Source organism: Suricata suricatta, chromosome 4, assembly GCF_006229205.1.
Source record: "Suricata suricatta isolate VVHF042 chromosome 4, meerkat_22Aug2017_6uvM2_HiC, whole genome shotgun sequence".
In the NCBI taxonomy this organism is placed as follows: Eukaryota; Metazoa; Chordata; class Mammalia; order Carnivora; family Herpestidae; genus Suricata; species Suricata suricatta.
Window position 1 is genome coordinate 4,827,914 of NC_043703.1, and position 18,532 is coordinate 4,846,445.

At 44.7% G+C, this 18,532-nt stretch overlaps 1 protein-coding gene across 1 annotated transcript in view; it reads left to right on the top strand.

Moving 5' to 3' along the window:
• Window positions 1–18,532, top strand: part of FAM155A (family with sequence similarity 155 member A) — a 619,559-nt gene that overhangs the window by 573,541 nt on the left and 27,486 nt on the right. The window contains exon 2 of the mRNA XM_029936450.1: window positions 15,072–15,243. Coding sequence (XP_029792310.1) covers window positions 15,072–15,243 — 172 coding nt within the window. The remainder of the gene's footprint in view (window positions 1–15,071; window positions 15,244–18,532) is intronic.

Here is an 18,532-nt window from a genome sequence, read left to right on the forward strand (position 1 = left end):
GCAATGAGAGGGAATGACATATGGCCCTTTGTAGGAAAGTGGATGGACCTTGAGGGTGTCATGCTGAGTGAAGTAAGCCAGGCAGAGAAGGACAGAAACCATATGTTTGCACTCATAGGTCTAGCAGGAAAACAAGAGAGACCTAATGGAGAACCAGGGGGAGCGGAGGAGGGAGAGAGAGTTGGGGAGAGAGAGGGACACAGAACTTGAGAGACTATTGAATGCTGAGAATGAACTGAGGGTTGGGGGGGAGGGGGGAGGGGGGAAGACAGGTGGTGGTGAGGGTGGAGGGCACTTGAGGGGAAGAGCACTGGGTGTTGTATGGAAAACAATTTGACAATAAAATATTATGGAAAAAATAAAAAAAATGAAAAAAAATAAATAAATAAAAATAAAGCCATCTACAGACATGGCCTTTCCCACTTTCCTTAGATGTCTTCCACGCCTTCTGTCTTGAACATCTTTAACAACCTACAATAATCAAACCCATTCAATAACTCTTCATAGGTGATCAAGGCACAGTGCTAGGCATAGAGGGCTCTCTACAAATGTCAGAAAAAAATGTTGTCCTAATGATAAGTCTAGGAGGGGAAAAACCACCAGAACACTATCGGTGTTGGAGGAGATACTAAAGCAGGCACAAAGAAAGTATCCACATGATTCGTAGCCAGTCAGAACTACAGGATTTAGAAGCATCTGTAATGGTTATATGAGGCTAACTGAGGATGGCCATGTGTTTCTTTCTGCAAAAAATATCAGGGAGAATTTTACACACAACTAAAGGTCTGTGTAGAAGGACACAGTATCAGATTTGCAAGATGGAAGACACGTAGAAAGGGGTTGGGACTTTGACTTAAACAGAGGAGAACTGTTGCAGATGGATTGTGTCCAACCTCAAAAAATTTTCCATGCTGCTCTGATGATGTGTTGAGGTGCTCAATCTGCACCTGTGATTTATTTTGCCAGAAAGAATTCTCCTGAGATGACAGAACACCAGCATGTCTACATACAATATACATAGGACAAATGAACCCCATACTTTGTGATTATAAAATCTCCAGTGGCCAGAGACGCCATGCAGCTGAGTGGCTGGGTGTGTGGGGTCTGACTCTGGGTTTTCAATTCTGGCTTAGCTTGGTCACCTCGGTCAGGATTTAAACCTTCTGGGCCTCATTTTTCACATCCGCAGGAAAAGGAGGATATTGCTATTTACATCAGAGGTTTGCTGTGAGGATCAACTGAGCTACTATACATAATACTTCTATCAACAATTTCTGGTCCATAGTGAGTGCTGTTTGTGCTTATCATCTTTGCCTTCCTCAACATAGCCACGTTGTTCTTTTGTTTCAGATTGGCAGTGATTATAGAACGTCATCAGACTGACCCTAACCTTTTTTAAACTGGAGGTCTATGAAATACAAGCATCGGGATCTCCTGTTTTAGTACTCACTCAGTTGATTCCACCGTGAAGGAGAAGCCTTTGTGGATGACTTTTTACATGAGCTCTATGTGAAAGAAACAGACTATTGGTCAATTTTCACCATCAAAGATGCAATTTCCATCTAAATATTTATACATTCCAATAAATATGCAATTAACATGATTTTGCTCTTATAATGGAAAATGTAAAAGACATTTTCTAACTGAATCTGGTTTAAAAAATTTTTAATATTTATTTACTCTTGAGGGAGAGAGAGACAGAGTTGTGAGTGGGGAAGGTCAGAGAGAGAGGGAGACACAGAATCTGAAGCAGCTCCAGGCTCCTAGCTGTCAGCACAGAGCCCGATGCAGGGCTCCAACTCATAAGCTGTGAGATCATGACCTGAGCTGTAGTCACATGCTTAACCGACTGAGCAACCCAGTTGCCCCATGCCCCATAGCTGAATCTGGTTTTAACTAATGAAGAGTACTATAAACTCTAATAAATTCGTTATATATGTTATATATATTATATATATTATATATTTTTCTGATGTTTTAGCTGCTTGACACAATGCCTCCCTCATACTGAAGTCTTCATTATTTATTTATTTTCTTTTGAGTTGAGGTACAGATGACACACAGTGTTACATTAGTTCCAGACGTGCAACATGGTGATTCCAGAGGTCTGTTCCTTATGTGGTGCTCACAAGCACAGCAAAATTCATCGCCACGCAAGGCCGTTGACCACATTCTCTGCGCCGGACCTTTTATTCCCATGAGAGAAAGCAAACTGTATTTTTGCCAGAATTTTCTGATTTCTTCACTTGAGAATATACATTGTACCCCGAGTCTTCCCTCTGGTCTGCTCTCTGGATGCTCTGTTACTTCAGCAAGGGGGCGGGAGTAAACCCCAGGATTCCCTTTGGTAAATCTGGTTCCTTCCACTTCCCGGACCCTCAAGGAAACAACCTTTATGGAGAATCCTAGATTCAGTCAAGACTCTTGGAGTCATAGCTCCACCCAGGGGAAAAATGTGAGGAATGTTCTTGAATGTGGAAACTTTCTTCCCTACTTGAGTGTGTGCCCTTGCTCGCTCGCTTGCTCCCTCAAAAAACAAACAAAAGTGGAAATAACATTTGCATATTCAAATATTTATTGTTTTACTGATGTATATACATGCATTCTCAACTGAGAAAATTCTTCAAATGAAATATCTGGATGTTCTGATAGAAGTCTACATAATGGTACTAAAGCATACTCTCTTAATTTAATTTAGGCATTTTCCAGTACAGTTACGGACTTTCTGTCAGGTTTTACTCTGCACGTGAGACTGCGTTCTGCTCTCTTCATTCGGTACAATATATAGTCGTCAGCTCTCTGCTCTGAGGCTGCACCGCAGTTACCAGCAATTATTACTGTGAAGCCCACTGGTTTGTAATTTTCAGTATTAGCGAATATTGCATTGTTTTAATCAAGGCATGATTTTATATTAAAAACACATTTCTGATGTCATGCTAAGCCCTGTTTCTGCAGAAGAGGAAACAGAATGTCTTCTTGTTGACCTAGAGTTCTATGCTTTTAAGCACAACATATGCAGGGTAAGTGGAAAGAGTCCGTTAGCCTATATTCATGTTCTTAACTCCATGAATACTATAGCTTGTTTTATTCCAAGACATACACAGCATACTCAGAGAACAGGAAGTGCACTGTATTTTACTAACCTGCAGGATAAGACTGTGGAAAGTATGGGATGCAAGACCATCCAATTAAAATTTGTCTTAGTGGATGTTTTAGGGAGGAATTCAAAAGCCCTACCTTTCAAACCTTAATGGTTTGCCTTAATTTGAATTACGAAGCCATTGTGCAAGAGTGAGTTTATTTCTATATTCCCTGAAACATCTTATGTTTACCAGTCATAGATGTGTGTTTCTGATTTCTTAGACAATGACATTATTTTAAATGTTAAAAGAATACATTTTGCTAAATCTCAATGTTTATCGAGGAACTGGACAAACAGGAAAATTCAGGAAGAAAAATATTTCCCTTTTCTAGTGTCCCCCAAAATTGTTAAAACATTTAAGAATGTAAAAAAGGAGTTATTAAGTATGTACCTAGATTGGACTCAACAAATTCTTTTTTACAAGATGGCAATAAATGTAGTATTAGCAGTTACAGATTGAAGTCTTAGCAACTAAGTCTGCTAAGTCTCACCAATCAAAACAAGGCAATAGTAGCTTTTCCCGCTATCGTTGCTAATGAAAGTCAGCACCTTTTTGGATTATCCAAAATTGTATTTATTCACCCAACTTCTACTGCTTAGTCTCAAAAGAGTGCCTCAGGAGAAATGGTTGCCATTCAGTTTCTAGATAAATAATAATTAAGAACTGATCATGAAAATGAATTCTACTAAATAGAATAGGAAAGAATGACTTCAATGGCCATTGTCATTTGGACTCACCTTCAACTTGGTTTTTACACCCAATCACTCATCATTCAGGAAATGATATATCCTGGCCCCAGGCCAGACCCCCACCCCACCCCCACTGGTGGATTATTCATTGCGAAGTACGGACAGATGAGGTTCTTGATCTCAGTAGTTTTATTTTTTGTCTTGTCAGGTAGATAAAATTCATTAAGATTTGCTTGCGCAGTTCAACCAAGTGCTCAGTTTAAATGTCTGGCCAACACAATTTCACAACTGTCACAATTCTTTCCAGGGCTGGGCCATTGGAATGTGACAGGAAAATCGTAAAAATCTGTTCAGAATTCTCCTCTGTCCCATGCTTTGCATCAGTTATGTTTTGTGTCTGTTTCATAGTGTGCATGTGTCTACTTTATAAATCAATGTTTATATAAGGGAAATATAGTAAAAAATTTTAAATGAGTGAGTAATAAACATTTTCAGCATATATTGTTTAAAATATGTATGATTTAGTATCACTTCTGCATAATGTAATAGTTGAATCAATGTTTATGTGAGAAATAACCAGGGCGGGGGGCGGGGTGTGCAGATTTAGGAAAAGACTAGAAAAATAAGCTTCCTAACATGTGGGATTTGTTAGTTCTAATGAGAAGCATTATTTTTTCATTATTTTTTTCCTCATTAACAATAGTATTACTTAATATTACTAACGCTAGAGTTTCAACCACATGTTAATAAGATCACAAACCTTGCGATCCTTTGCAGTATTTAAAATCTTTAACTATTGAGTAAACTGCATAGCATTTGCTGAAATATCTTATTATATATGGATTGGATTATGAAGTGTAGAGAAGGTGTGAATCTCCAAAACTTAGCCCCAGTAAGGGGGTTGTGGGTATTTTTTTTATACCTGAGGTCTTTAGTGCACAGTAAAACACATTTGGGGGTGCCTGGGTGGCTCAGTCGGTTAAGCCTCTGACTCTTGATTTTGGCTCCGATCATGATCTCAGGGTTTCAGGAGTTCAAGCCCCACATGGGGCTTTATGCTGACAGCTCGGAGCCTGCTTCAGATTCTCCCTCTCTCTCTGGCCCTCCCCTGCTTGAAGTCTCTCTGTCTCTCTCAAAATAAAGAAATAATCTTACACACACACACACACACACACACACACACACACACACATTTAGGTGATGGGTGGGAGTAAGGAAAATGACCCAAATTCTCAGCCTGGCTCTGCTCCATTCTGCTGTGGGACTTTGGCCAAGTTGCTGAGATTCTCTGAGCCTTAGTCTTCACACTTGGGAAGTTGGAATCCTCACACTCCTGTCACAGAGCTGATGATCTGAGGACACCAGCGAGATAACTGATCCTAGTAAATGTTTAATACTCCACTTCCATCCAGCTGCCTTCCTCCTGCCCTTCGCCCTCTGTGCCTCCCGGACTCACCAGCACCTACCCCTTTTTTCTCTCTTTGACAAGCCCTGTGACTCCTTCTCGCTGGCCACCCCCTCCTCTGGTCTAGAAACCCCCTTCCTTCATTCATCAGTGATGTTTGCTTTCTCCAAACACAAGAGCCCCGGTCACAACACACCACTTAATCCATCTTGTCTTGTCTCCTTTAATTTGATGATATTATTTGTGTTGTCAGAAAAAAAAATGTCTTCTAGTGGAATTTTTAACCTGCCCTCCAGTCCTGCTCCCGAGACTACTTACCTAAGGTCAGGCCCATAGCCAGCTCTCAACACATAATTTTGGACTAACAGATAAATTGAAAGACACCTCTGAAGCCTTGGTCAACCTCTCCTATTTGGTGATCAAGTGTACGACTCAATCCCAATTGGAATTTTGAAGTGTTCACTCTGTGATTTTTTTTAAAGCCATAAATTCTACTAGGATCACTGGTACTTTTCTAGCGGTCAGTAGAGACCAGCTTTAAATAAATAGCCTGTTCCAAGGGCCGTGTGACTCGTAAGACTGCTGTGTTTTCAAGGCACTGGTTTGCTCACCGTGCACAAAGGGGCTGCCCTCTGCTAATTCCCCCCCTGCCCCTCGTGGCTAGCGGGACTCGTCAGGATGAAGCAGAACCACATCGACGGTGTGGTGCTGGCATAGCTCTTGCCGATCACCTCTGATGACAAAATCAGAAGTGCTCACATCCGTGAGAAACATAGACAGTGCCAAGTCCCACTTGACCAAGGGACGACGCATCGTGTTGGAGCAAAGATAGATCATTATAGTTTTAACTGAGACCTCGTGTGACTCTGTTATTGGTAAAGTAGGACCACTGTGAGGTATTGTGGGTACAGAAGTGCATGTGGGAAACATAGATATACACTCAAAGCATTTTTTATCATAGCTCTGTAAGGTATGCAAACATAAAAATTTTAGAATAGATAGATCAGAGAGATTATTAGAAATAACTAGAAGTTAGATGACTAATTTACTTTGCTATTTCAAATTTTCCATATTTTACTTTGGGTTCTATGACAAAGCTATGCATTTACTTTTTGAGACCTTTTTTGTGTGTCTCTTTTAAGCAAAACAGTTATAGTACGTCCACTTCTATTTAGTCTTATGAAGAAGCTAATAAATCTGAAATTTTTAGCCAATGTTCTTATTACTTATTACAGCTATACTGAACGTATTGGTATTTTCTAGCTATATCGCAGATTCTGGGATGGAGCACTGACTCATTTACTAATCATCACATGCTCTATGTAATCCATGTGTCCTACGAAATAAGGAAACTTTGACATGTTTACTCTTCTTCTTCTCTTGGTGAATATATTATCCTTTTATATGCCCAAGACAGCTTTCAAGACTTATCTCCAGACTCAATTCATTTCTCTTTCTTCAAAAGGCTGATTTCCCAGTTTTTAAACCCTTTTCAATATTTTGAACCCACTTAAAGCAGGGAGCCCAAAACCGAATTTATTTATTTATTCATTCATTCATTCATTCATTCATTCATTTATTCCTTCACTTATTTATGTGGGCTCCACATTGGGCCAACTTATGACCCTGAGATCAAGACCTGAGCTGAAATTAAGAGTCCGTCACCCAACCAAATGAGCCACCCAGACACTCCCCAAAACTGAATTTATATTGAAGTGTTTGCTCACTGTCTTTTGAAAGCCGTGAATTCTAGTAGGGTCACTTTTCTAAAAGGATGCATTTATCATGGTTCATATGGTGGGTTTCGAGGGGGATTTAGGGGATCAAGTGACGTGCAGCACTGCTGCGTTCCCAGGTATTGGCCAGTGGTTGGTCTACAAAAGGAGCTTTTGTTTATTCCTGTTCCTGTTGAGAAGAGCAGCATGTCAGCCGTAGCTCCGACTTGGAAGCAGCCTCCATGAAAGAATTCCCCTCCTTTCCAATGGCTGCAGTAGCGCCTCCGCCATCTTTGTCACCACATGACAATCTGGTGGATGCGGCTCATTAAAAGAGACCTTTCTTGACCCGATAAGAAATGGCTGTTTGTTGAGCACTTAATTCAACTACTAATCATCACCTTCATATTCACTTCTGATGTACAAGAGGGTAGTTTGGGAAAGGTCTGAATGACTGCAATCTGTCTGCAAAACGTGTCAGCCAAAATCTCAGCCAAGGCATCGTATCCATTTTTAAAAGCAAGTGGAGAATAAGTTCTGTCCTCCGCAGCCCTGTGCACTGAACCACACCCTGCCTCCTCTTCGGGTGGGAACCTGTGTCTTCTTGCGTCCCAACCCTGTATTGTGCCTCAGGCCCTAAAGCACGGTGTTTGGGAAGAGAGGTTCAGTCCATGAAGTAGGCTTTAAAACTGTTACTTGAGAAAGTATCTATTTGGCTTCCAATAAAAGAGTTAGCTGATCACTTCAAAGGGGTCCATAGATTTCACTCTCTTGGAAGCCCATCAAGGCTCTGGTTTGAGCCTCAGTTCTGCACAGGACCTCAGAGCAGGCCTGGCTCACACTAACCAAATCCCTGGACAGAGCTCTGCAGACCTGAGGGCCATGGGGCGAATCTTGAATGAGAATTCCGAGGAAGGCACACCCAGGACATCGGGACACAATAGCACACAAGTGGCCCCCGCAGGGAAGGTCTACAGGAAGGAGCTTCACCTTTAGCACAAGTCATAGAAACGATCCATTTCAGATCTTGAGAGGTGCGTGTAGATCCACAGGCATGGCCACAAAGGGAGGTAGGAACCAACTGGGCTAAGAGATCTGCAAGGCAGGGGCCGGAAGAGCATGGGTGCAGGGCTGTGGAGGGCATGGCCCGGTTCGTGGCCCCGAGGTTACCCTCCACAGCCAGAGAGCACAGAGCGAAGAGGGCACAGACAGACTTGAGCTGCCTGGCCAGATGAACCAAGTCACTAATCTCTGGGTCTGTTAAAGAGTTCTAGCTTCATCCTGGGCGCTGTGCAGAGGCCTGGAATGATTTCAAGTGGTGCAGTGAAATAATTGAATGAATTGTGGAAAGATTACTCTAAGTTTCATGTGGAGAACAGCATGGAGGAGTCCATGCCTGATCACAAAATGAGACCCAGGGATGCGTCCATGTGGCAGTCCAGGGCAGAGAGTGATGGTGGCGATAGAAATCAAGAGGGGGCTGGGGCTCAGTTAATTAAGCATCCAACTTTTGATTTAGGCTCAGGTCATGATCTCCAGGTTCATGAGTTCAAGCCCCACATAGGATGCTGTGCTGACAGTGCAGATGCTGCTTGGAATTCTCTCAACTTTTCTTTCTGCCCCTCCCCTGCTCACTCTTGTATGTGCATACTCTCTCTCTTAAAATAAATTAATAAGCATTTTAAGAAATCAAGAGTTATGAGCAGGTATTAGAAATATTTAGGAGATGGGCTCATAGAAGTTGGAGATCAAATGACCATGGGACAGAGCAGAAGGGGGTGTCCAGTGTGACTCCCAGATTTCTCACTCTTGCCTCTCCCAGAGAGGAAGTTGCCGAATTCCACTGTGGACCCACAGAGATTGAGAGGAGAGAGCACTAAGACAGAGACTGGTAGGAGACCATTTCAAGGTAGACCAGATGCCAGAGAGAGGGAGTAAGAAAGAAAGAGAGGTGCTTTATAAACAAAGATTTTAGCTTCTGTTTTAAAGAGACCATTGAATCCTCCTAAGAGTGGATGATTGCCCCGGAGGAAAGTGTGGAGGAAAGTTTAGAACACAAGCCTGAGGGGTACCACCATTTTGGAAAATGGCAGAGGAAGCAAACAATAGTGACCAGGAACCACAGGGGTAGATGGGGAGGCGTGGCCAGGGGGAGGGGCTAACCAGAGGCCCCCATGAGGAGCATGAGCCGCTGCAGGCATTGAAGGGAGGAGCTTAACAGTAGCGTTCAAAGCTGCAAAGAGGTCAAATAAGAAAATAACTGATTTCAGCAGCTGGGTTTATCATCAGAGCAGCCAAGTTGCTCAGAAAGAACAGCTTCCATGGAGAGGTTGGGGCTGACGCCACACCAGAGAGAGAGGAGGGAGACGATGAGAGGAGGAAGCAGGGGTGAGCCAGGCAGGTGTGAATGAGGAGAGGGAAAGGGAGAAACAGAGTTGGTGTTGTGTCCCTTGTATAGCACTGGAGACACAAGCGCTGGCTGGTGTTTTCTGAGCCCCATGCAGGTCATCTTTGGATCTCGCTTGACAGGAAAGTACCATAGAGTTGCTCTGCTTTTTTGTCATCTGTAGCATCTCACGTGTGTCCACAGACTCCCACCATAGCTCGCTGGCTGGCAGTCTGGCGCAGTCGCACCCCGTTTTGGGACCGGCTCCCTGTGCGGAAGGAGCCTGGGGCCCTGGCGTGGGGGTGAGCACGGTTTGGGTGGACTTCAGAACGAAGGGGAGCCCCAGGAAGCAAGGGGGTTTCAGGGGAATAGACCAAGTGTTAGAGCAGGATCCCAAAGTGGGTCACCGGCAGAAACCGGAAGATATTTGCATCTTATTTAGGAAATGGAGCCAAGACACAGCCCTGGAGGACAAGGCGTCCTGACATTGGAGAACCAAGGAGCCTGCTGCTCAGGACGGCGTCCATCTCTTAATAAACCCCTCCTGGCCTTAGCTCATCGTTAGGCAGGGGTTTGTTTTCTTGTTTCTCTCTTAGAATACATCAGAGTTTCCAATTTCTGAGTGCAGTGTTCTTTAATGAGACACGGACACAAATACAGAAGAGCAGACTTTCAGACATAGGAACGTGAACATGTATTTTGACTTCTACCTCTGTTTACATTGCAGCGGCATGCGGCATGCATCAAAGTGCGCCAGCCTCGGGCACTCGCTGCAACAGACGCTTGCTTACATAACCAATTACTTCACCCTCGCACACTCAGAACTCAGGCCACTAATGCGTTAGAGCTGACAGAAAAGGATCTAATAAAAAGTATCAACACGTCATAAATGTAGAAAGAAAGAATCTGTCCTTGCTAACGCTTGGGGAAATAGGAAAGCAACCTCCTAATATGAAGATGACAACCATTTTTCAATGCCTGACATTTTTCTTAATAATAAAAAATTGTAACCAACGTGATATTTTTTCCAGCAGGCCAATGGATATTTGCAATATCAATCTGCTATCTAGCTCTGAAATAGAGATATAGATTGGGCGAGGGAGGCAGGCATATTTAAAAGAAATGAGAATCCCAGCTTCTATTAGAAACATATTAATCTTGTGTATTTTTGAAAGGCTCTCCCCAGGAGTAGCCAGAGCCAAATGGAATATCCAGAACCAAGAGAAGTAATGGGAATCTGACGTGGCCTATCCCACCGGTCGTTTATAATGGCTGTCCTATTTACCGCCATCACTCAGGGCGCCGTGTCTACCAAAATGGTGACTATTTTAGGCTCATCTTTACAACCACCTAGAGCATTCCCTTCCAGAGCCCCATAGCTTAACATCGCTTCCCATGACTGGGAAGCCGACAAAGAACCCCCACAGCCCAGTGTCCCTCTTGAGACTTCCGGCTCAACCACACTAGCACCATTACAACCAGAACCGCACTGGACACGAGAAATTATCTTGAAAACACATCATCCTTCATTGTGAGTCTAGAGACGACTTCTGTAGACCAGCTCCCTTGGACGACCCCTCCTCTCCTCTCTCTTTGCTGTCCTCACTCACGTCTTCACATAGGTCCATGTCACCAGGGGGTGTGAGTGCAGAGAAGACCCAGAAGCCAGTCTGAGTGGGCAGGTGGCTCATGACAGCCCATGGTGTGGAATTACAAGGGAGAGCTTCCGGAATGCAGTCCTGAAATGAAGCGACCTTCTGGTGGTGAAAAGAAGATGTTTGGAATGAGCAATGCTCAGCTGATGCCTTCCAATATGGTGACCCGTTATTAAAACAATGGTCTGGAAGTCAGGGGTTTGAGGTCACCAACACCTGTGATCTTTCTAGGCCCCTTTCTGCTTTAAAATGAGAGGCTCAGAAAGACCACCACTAGAACCTCTCCACTCTGGAACACCCCCTGGTGATGCCAGAGATGTGGACCTGTTCATACAGCAGCCATGTCCCACATCCCCTTGGGGGCCGGAGGGGGGCGTCTCCGTTCCCAGAGTTCCCAGTGCTGGTCTAGCTGTCCAGACCTGAACTCCATCCGTCTGCTGCTATAATCTCCTGCACTTGTTTCTTTATCTGTAAAGTATTTCCCGAATGCGTCTCTGAGCCTTGATGGACAACAAATAAGTTAGAAAACGGTTTGGGAGAAAAGGAGAAAATCGTAACTGAGATAGTAAGTAAAAATGGCGTCCTTTAGGCCATTTTAACCCTTCACTCCGTGGCTTTGGCAGACTGTAACTTGAGAATGTTGCCTGTTTGCTGTCAAGCCAAGTTTCTGGACAATCGGGGTCATTTCCCCGGGGGGTATGGAGTGGAGGCGGGCCTGGGGAGATCATGCGAGGTGTCCTTCCTGGGTCTCAGGACCTGGCCAACAGGGCTCTCCAGACACAAAGGAGTCCGTGCCCTCAAAGAGGGTGTGGGTGGATATGTTTCAGCCACTAGCTTGCCACCTCACACCTGGTTTTATTCCTCTCCCAAATCATCGTTCAGTAATAATTTATCCTATTTAGTGACATCTAGAAAAGCGATTACCTACTCCTCTCTAGAGAAGGCGAGGCCGTCCTAAGAAAAGATCGCTGCCCTTCTTTATGCTGCAGAATTAACACAGAAAGAGATCACTCTATTTACCTTTTATCATGCGCTTTTGCCTGAAGAGCCTTCCGTACTTTAACAAATTAAGCATCTTGTGTCTTTAGCTTTTGTGCCCCTGAAGACCGTCCAACTTTCTCAGCCTCCCCTCCTCAAACACTTCTCAAAGGGCACCGACAAGTATCTTAGAGCCTCTCATTTCTCCCACTGTCCCACCAAGGGTCCTTCCATGGCACACAGGCGCAGGCTGACTCAACTCCAGCTCCGACGGCCCCGGTTACAGAGAACTCAGCACCTCACCAGGCAGCCCCTTGTATTTCTGTACGTCTCTCGGGCCAGCAAGCTCTTCAGCCCATGCCAGCGTGCACTTTTCTGCCTTCCCTTTGGTCTCCGGCCTCTGATTTCACATTTAAAAAGTCATTGGCGTGAGCACACAGCAGCGATGCCCTCAAAGTCAACCGGAAAGGCTTCCCCTTTCTTTCTCTGCCCACAATGCTTTCCCCGACGGCTTTCCGACTCATTGTACCCCCAGAACTAAAATGTTGGAAGATGTTGAAGGCTCAGATGAGGAATCTCCTATTGCCTTTAGAAAGTCTCAGAGCCGGTTAATAAGAACTAATGATGCGTGGAAACCTGGCTGGGGAGGTGGTTAGTGCCCCCAAGGAGGATCCAGAGTCTTGAGCATTTTTGTCTGTAGCTACGACCTGATATTTATAAAAACCACTTTGATTACTTACTAGGTCTTTAAAAAAAAATCTGCCAAGGAAATATAGCTGAAATAGCATGGAAGGAACCAGAATAAAAATGGATCCATTCCAGTCTGGTAATGCGAAGGAGCTGATTGCAGAGAATGTGCATATTTCCCGAGAGGCTTCTATCTGAGATACCCCATCTTCTGCGACAGAGGACAGGGTCTTGCCTGAGATGGGGTTTACCGAGAACAGGATATGACTTGCTATTCAGAAACCACTTTAATTTGAAAAACTGTGCAAAAGCGAAGTAGGAGGCGGAATGGAGAGGAGACTCCAGCCCATAAAAATGGGTGCAACTTCCTGAAATTGCGTAGCGGTATTCCCTAAGAGCCAAGAGGTTGCTCTACTGTTTCACAATCCCAGAAATAGGCAGAAAGTGAACACTCCTCATCATGGGATGTTACTGTTGTGAGAACTGTAAACACACTCAATGCCCCCGGCCCTGAGAAAAGGAAATTAAAACCAGGAATCCTAAGACAGACCCTGCCACTCTTAGATGACTGGTCGGCTCATATCATAAATGTCATATATCATGTTACATATCATGTCCCCTGCACAAATACCAATGGTATTTTGCCAAACAATCTGCAAACTGCCCTCAGAGTGTGGTTGGCAAACCGTGTTTCTTTCTTCTGAAACTCGTGCGTGTGACCTCTTTCTGACAGCGTGAGGGCACTGTCCCCACCCGCCACCTCTGTCCCGGGACTCTTGTTCAATCACACACCCCCACCCGTTGTCTCCACGTGGAAATTTAAGAAATCTTAGGCGTTCCTTCAGCTATTGTAGTGCTTTTTTCTGATGTACACTTTTATCTTAAGACCTGTTCGAAAGATCTATGAGAGTTCCAATTATTTGTATATTTTCCCATCAAGTTTTATGGAATTATAAACCCTTATAAATGAATTACTGATGACAGCCAATAAATTACTCTTAGCGGTCTAATCTTAATTCTGAATTTCACACACATCCCATTTTACCCACACAGAGCCACCATTGATCAAAGACTAAAGTTTCATTGTGATCACAGTAATATCAAGTGATGAATAAAATTTCACCACCAAGCAGACACTGGCCAGGCACATGCAATTTGGTGCTGATGTCACACTGATTCACAGTCTCCCTTGTGATTTTACAAGTTCTTCTTGAAAAATGTTTTCAGATTAAGCACAGTGTAGTTTTGAAGACTGCAGGACTTGGAACCCTACAAAAAGTGGGTTTGAAATCTGGATTTTTTTAATTTACTTCCATGACGAATTATCATTTGTAGGCAAAGCATGAGTGGTTGTTACCTTTGAAGTGTGTGCTGAGAATTACATGGAGAAAAAAGCATGTGACATGCTCAGAACAGAGGACATCAACCGAAGTTGATAAATACTACATAGAGTTCTTGCTACTACTGTCAAATGTTTACCATCTCTGTAAACCATCCACGTTTCTAGAGAAGGCATAGCTGACAAAATCTTACCCGAGGATTATAACTGGAGACAGACAGACAGACAGCCGCCATCCAGGCTGGTGGTCTGGGACACACTGGCGTCACAACAGTGGTGGGGCACTTTGTTTGTTTTCGTGGGATTGGGGCGCGCTTTGTTTCCTTAGGCGAGAAAAGGGCATTTTTCAATATTTATTTTCCTAAGGAGCTTTCAAAAACAAAGGTAAATGAAGTCGTAATAATTTCACATCTTATGAAATTAACTGAACACGTAACATCTATTCACATGGATCCCCCAGCATCTCAAAGGCCCAGGTTGTGGTTCGGATGCGTTGCAACACCAACGCACGTTAGGGCGGACTTAGGTTGGGTGTTTCCGGGCGTTGGGACGATGAGGTTTTTCATGCACCTAATGTGAGTCATAATTGTAAATGCCCACGGCCACTTGCTTTGTGCGTCTGGAGTGGACCTCGCGGTGGCCCTGGTTTTAGGGGACACAGCGCCATCTAGTGCCCGTTGGGAGCATAGCTGGAGGGACTCTGCTCAGAACAGACCCCCTTAGAACGCTGCAGTCTATTAAGGGTTTTGTTTTGTTTTGGGGTTTTGGGGTTTGGGGTTTTTCTGTATCCCTGGACTTTGAAACTACAGGTTCTGATGAACTCCCACTATTTTTCAAGGGAGCTTCCTTTACCTTTTGCCTGCTCCGAAAGGCCCCATCCAACCGCGTTTTGCTCTGTTGCAGACTTCTGCGGCTGCATTGCTACCGCTCGCAGCTGGCACTGTGTAAGAGAGCGTTCTGGAAGCGAGCGTTTCCTTCTGATCCACTTGGCATGCTTCGCACGGTACAGCGTGTCCTGCACGAGAGACAGAGCTCTTGTCATCCCTCCCGATTTTGATTCTTCTCTTTTTTCAGGTCGTCTACAAGGCCTGGCTGTGCTCCCAGTACTTTGAAGTCGCGCAGTTTAACTGCAGAAAGACAGTCCCTTGCCAGCAGTACTGTTTGGAGGTTCAGACGCGGTGTCCCTTCATACTGCCCGACAACGATGAAGTCATTTACGGGGGACTCTCCAGTTTCATCTGTACAGGTACCGTGCAGGGCGGCCCGCCCCGGCCGCTCCCGGCCCCGCTCTCCTAGGTGCCGTCTGTGTGCTCTGTCCTTGCCTCCTCCCGCTGTCACCCCGAAGACTGGCCGGCTGGTCCTCCGCGCTTCCCCTCGTCGAAGCCCCGAACGACCTCGGTTTGGGAAGATCACGTTGTCGATAGGGGGCCTGCGACCCAGGGTCACGTACTTTGCAAAAGGATACTCGTGAGGGGAACACGTTGAGCTAGGCTTCAACGTGACTTAGAGCAGCTGGACTCTGCCCCATGCTTTGCGTTCCCTACGAGCAGATGGGGTGACCGGGCCAGGGAAGTCAGATGGGTATGGCGTCCATGTCTCCACGCCCGTCTCTGAGTTTTATGTTACTTTACCTGAACAAGTGTCAACAGCATAAAGAACTGTCTACCTAAGTTATTCGTGTGTGTGTGTGTGTGTGTGTGTGTGTGTGTGTGTGTTTGAGATGCACAACAGAGGCTAGCTACAAGTTTTATCTTATCTTCCCCATCAAGGCCGTTTGCCTCTTTCAGCAAACCACTCAAACTGGGCCAAAAGACAATATCAGCTTCAATTTCTGGGTATTTATAAGCATTACATAAATTAGACACAGCAAGATGTAAAGGATAGGAGTAAATTGGTTTTTGTTTTTGTCTTTAAATAAATGGTGAGTAGGCAGACAAGTGAGAACAAGGCAGCTACAGTGATGTGACGTGTCCTTGTCACTAGGAGCTCATTTTCAAATTTTAAGGATAAAACCCCACCAGACGTACCTGGAAATGTGAAAAGCCCCTCCCTTCTTCCGCTGGACCTAATGGAACCCTTCTTCAATGGAGTGACATATTGAGAGTTTATCAAATTATTTCTTGATCTCGTATCCATATTCCTACCCATTCACCACACTGTTCTAAGGCTAAGTGATAAGCTATCAAGAGAAACAGTCAACGAAATTTCTCCCCTAAGAATCTGCCTTAAGAGTTGGATGAGCATTTCCTATGCTGCCAGGTCTTATGGGAAGAACAACTAATTGAAGATATTGAGATATGGCCTTTTGTCCTATTTCTGTACATTCTCTCTGAGCTGCCATGTGGCTCATCATTAGTAAGTTAATAATAACAAGCACCCGCCCCCAGGCATGTTTGCTATGAGGGTTATGGATGAGAGAGAGGCACAAAATACATCTTCAATAGGCAATAGCTAGTGTACCTCAGAAAGTGATCTGTAGAATGCAAATGAAGATTTACCAATTTTTGTGATTCACTGATTGAATGCTGAGACCATTTTCCCAGCTCCTCTCTGATGGGAAGACAGAGCAAGAGAGAGAGAGAGAGATGAAAAGAGACAGAAAATCAAAGTGGAAGGAGAGAGGGAGGGGGAAGAGAAGGGGGGGAGAGAAGGAAAGAGAGAAAGGAAAGGAAGGGAGAAAGAAAGAAGGAAAGAAGTAAATTAGTATCATCTCCCTTTAATTGAGCCAAAATTCACCAGACACAGGCTATTAATTTACTTGACATTCACATAAAACTTTCCATAAATGGTCATCAAGATAAGGTTTTCAGCTATTGACTCTCTGGTCGCTCAGGATGCCACACGAATACAGTGTCATTGACCGTGTTCCTGCACTGCGCCTTGTGTCTCTGTGACTTATTCATTCCGTAACTGGAAGTCTGTACCTCCCAGCCTCCTCCCCCCATTTTGGTCACGCCCCCCACCCCAACACACACCCTTGCCATCTGGCAGCCATCCATTTATTCTTTGTATTTATGGGTCTGTTTCTGCTTTTATTTGTTTGTTTGTTTGGTTGGTTGGTTGGGTTTTGGATTCCACATCTAAGTGAGACCATATGGTGTTTGTCTTCTACCTTATATTCTTAATTGCCTTTGCGTTTTGTAAATTCAGCTTTTTCATAGTCGTAGTTACACTGCCACAGGAAAGAGACAGGAGGGAGCTGTGTCCGTGGGTCCGAGTAAAATGCCGCAGACCCTAGATTTCTGGGAGAACGCCATCCGTAAATACCCAGAAGCTAACTCTTCATTCGCCACTCAGTGGGGCTTTTTTTATTCCTTTCATTATTCAACTTCTCAAAAATGTGCAGAATGAATTCTGAAGGCATTCTACCTTGAAATTCTACAAAACGTTTTGACAAAACAGATGCTAAGCCTCCGATTGGGCTCCTTTTCTAAGGTGTCACCAGGCCTCCTTGAAGAATTCTTCTCTCTCTAGGGAACTAGCAGTGAGCATCCCCCTCAGATGTCCATTGAATTTTGCTGCTGGACCTGAACAAGGAGATGCTTCTATGGGTGCGTCGCTTGCTGGCTTGTAACTACTGACAATGGTCCCAATACCACCCTCAGAGTAACACCTCTCTGGGAAGACGTTAACTCAGAGGACAGCCCCCAGGGGCCTCTGGTCAAACCTGTGGGCCCCAGTGGCTTGACACACTTCTAGAGAAACTAGTAAGACCTTGGTATGTATAGCATTTATTCGCGAACATGGTCATACAATTTTTGTGGCTCATCTCTTGCAGATGGACAGGAAGATCCAAATAACTCCCCTTCTAGAGGGAATGAACGAGTCATCTCAGTGCCGTTACGCATTTTGAATGCAGTATCTTCTGGACTCAGGCAGGACTAGACTATATAGTAGAGAATATGGTAGAGAAATAGGAATCTTTTTTTCTCGTTTCTCAGCTGGCCAAGCGGAGCGGCGAGCTCACAGCACCTGTACCCGCTCACAGGTAGCAGCAGGCTTGCCGAGCCCCCTCCTCACTGAAACAGGCGGAATGACCATCACCGAACACCGATCTATTAGAAGGAATCAGCCAGTAGGGGGCCTTAATCTTGCCTTCAGTCATTCCTCACTGTTGTTTTAATTTAATGGTTTCTTTCTGCTCTTTAGAGTGAAAAATATAATCATTTCCCATCAACAGTTGAAGGAGTAGATGGAGTTGCCTCCAAATTCAACATATTTAATCACAGAGGTTTCCCTTCTGTTGGAAATACATACAATTCACAAATTCCAGAAGAATCGGGATCCCCTCTAGACCCAACCCCAAAACTAGTGCCCAGGAAGCGCATCCCTCTGCGGGGGCTGCTGCCAGATGCTGTCCGGGTGAAGATCAATTTTGTTCAGGGTTCTTCTCCATGGCAACAGAGCCGCAGCGTTCCGGTGCCTTTTCTGAGAGTCCTCCACACCTGGCCGCTTGGGGACGTGGGTGCAGGACCCCCAGCTCCTCCCTCCCCTGTGCCCTTCTGACCTATGTGCTGACCTCCAACCTTCCTGTC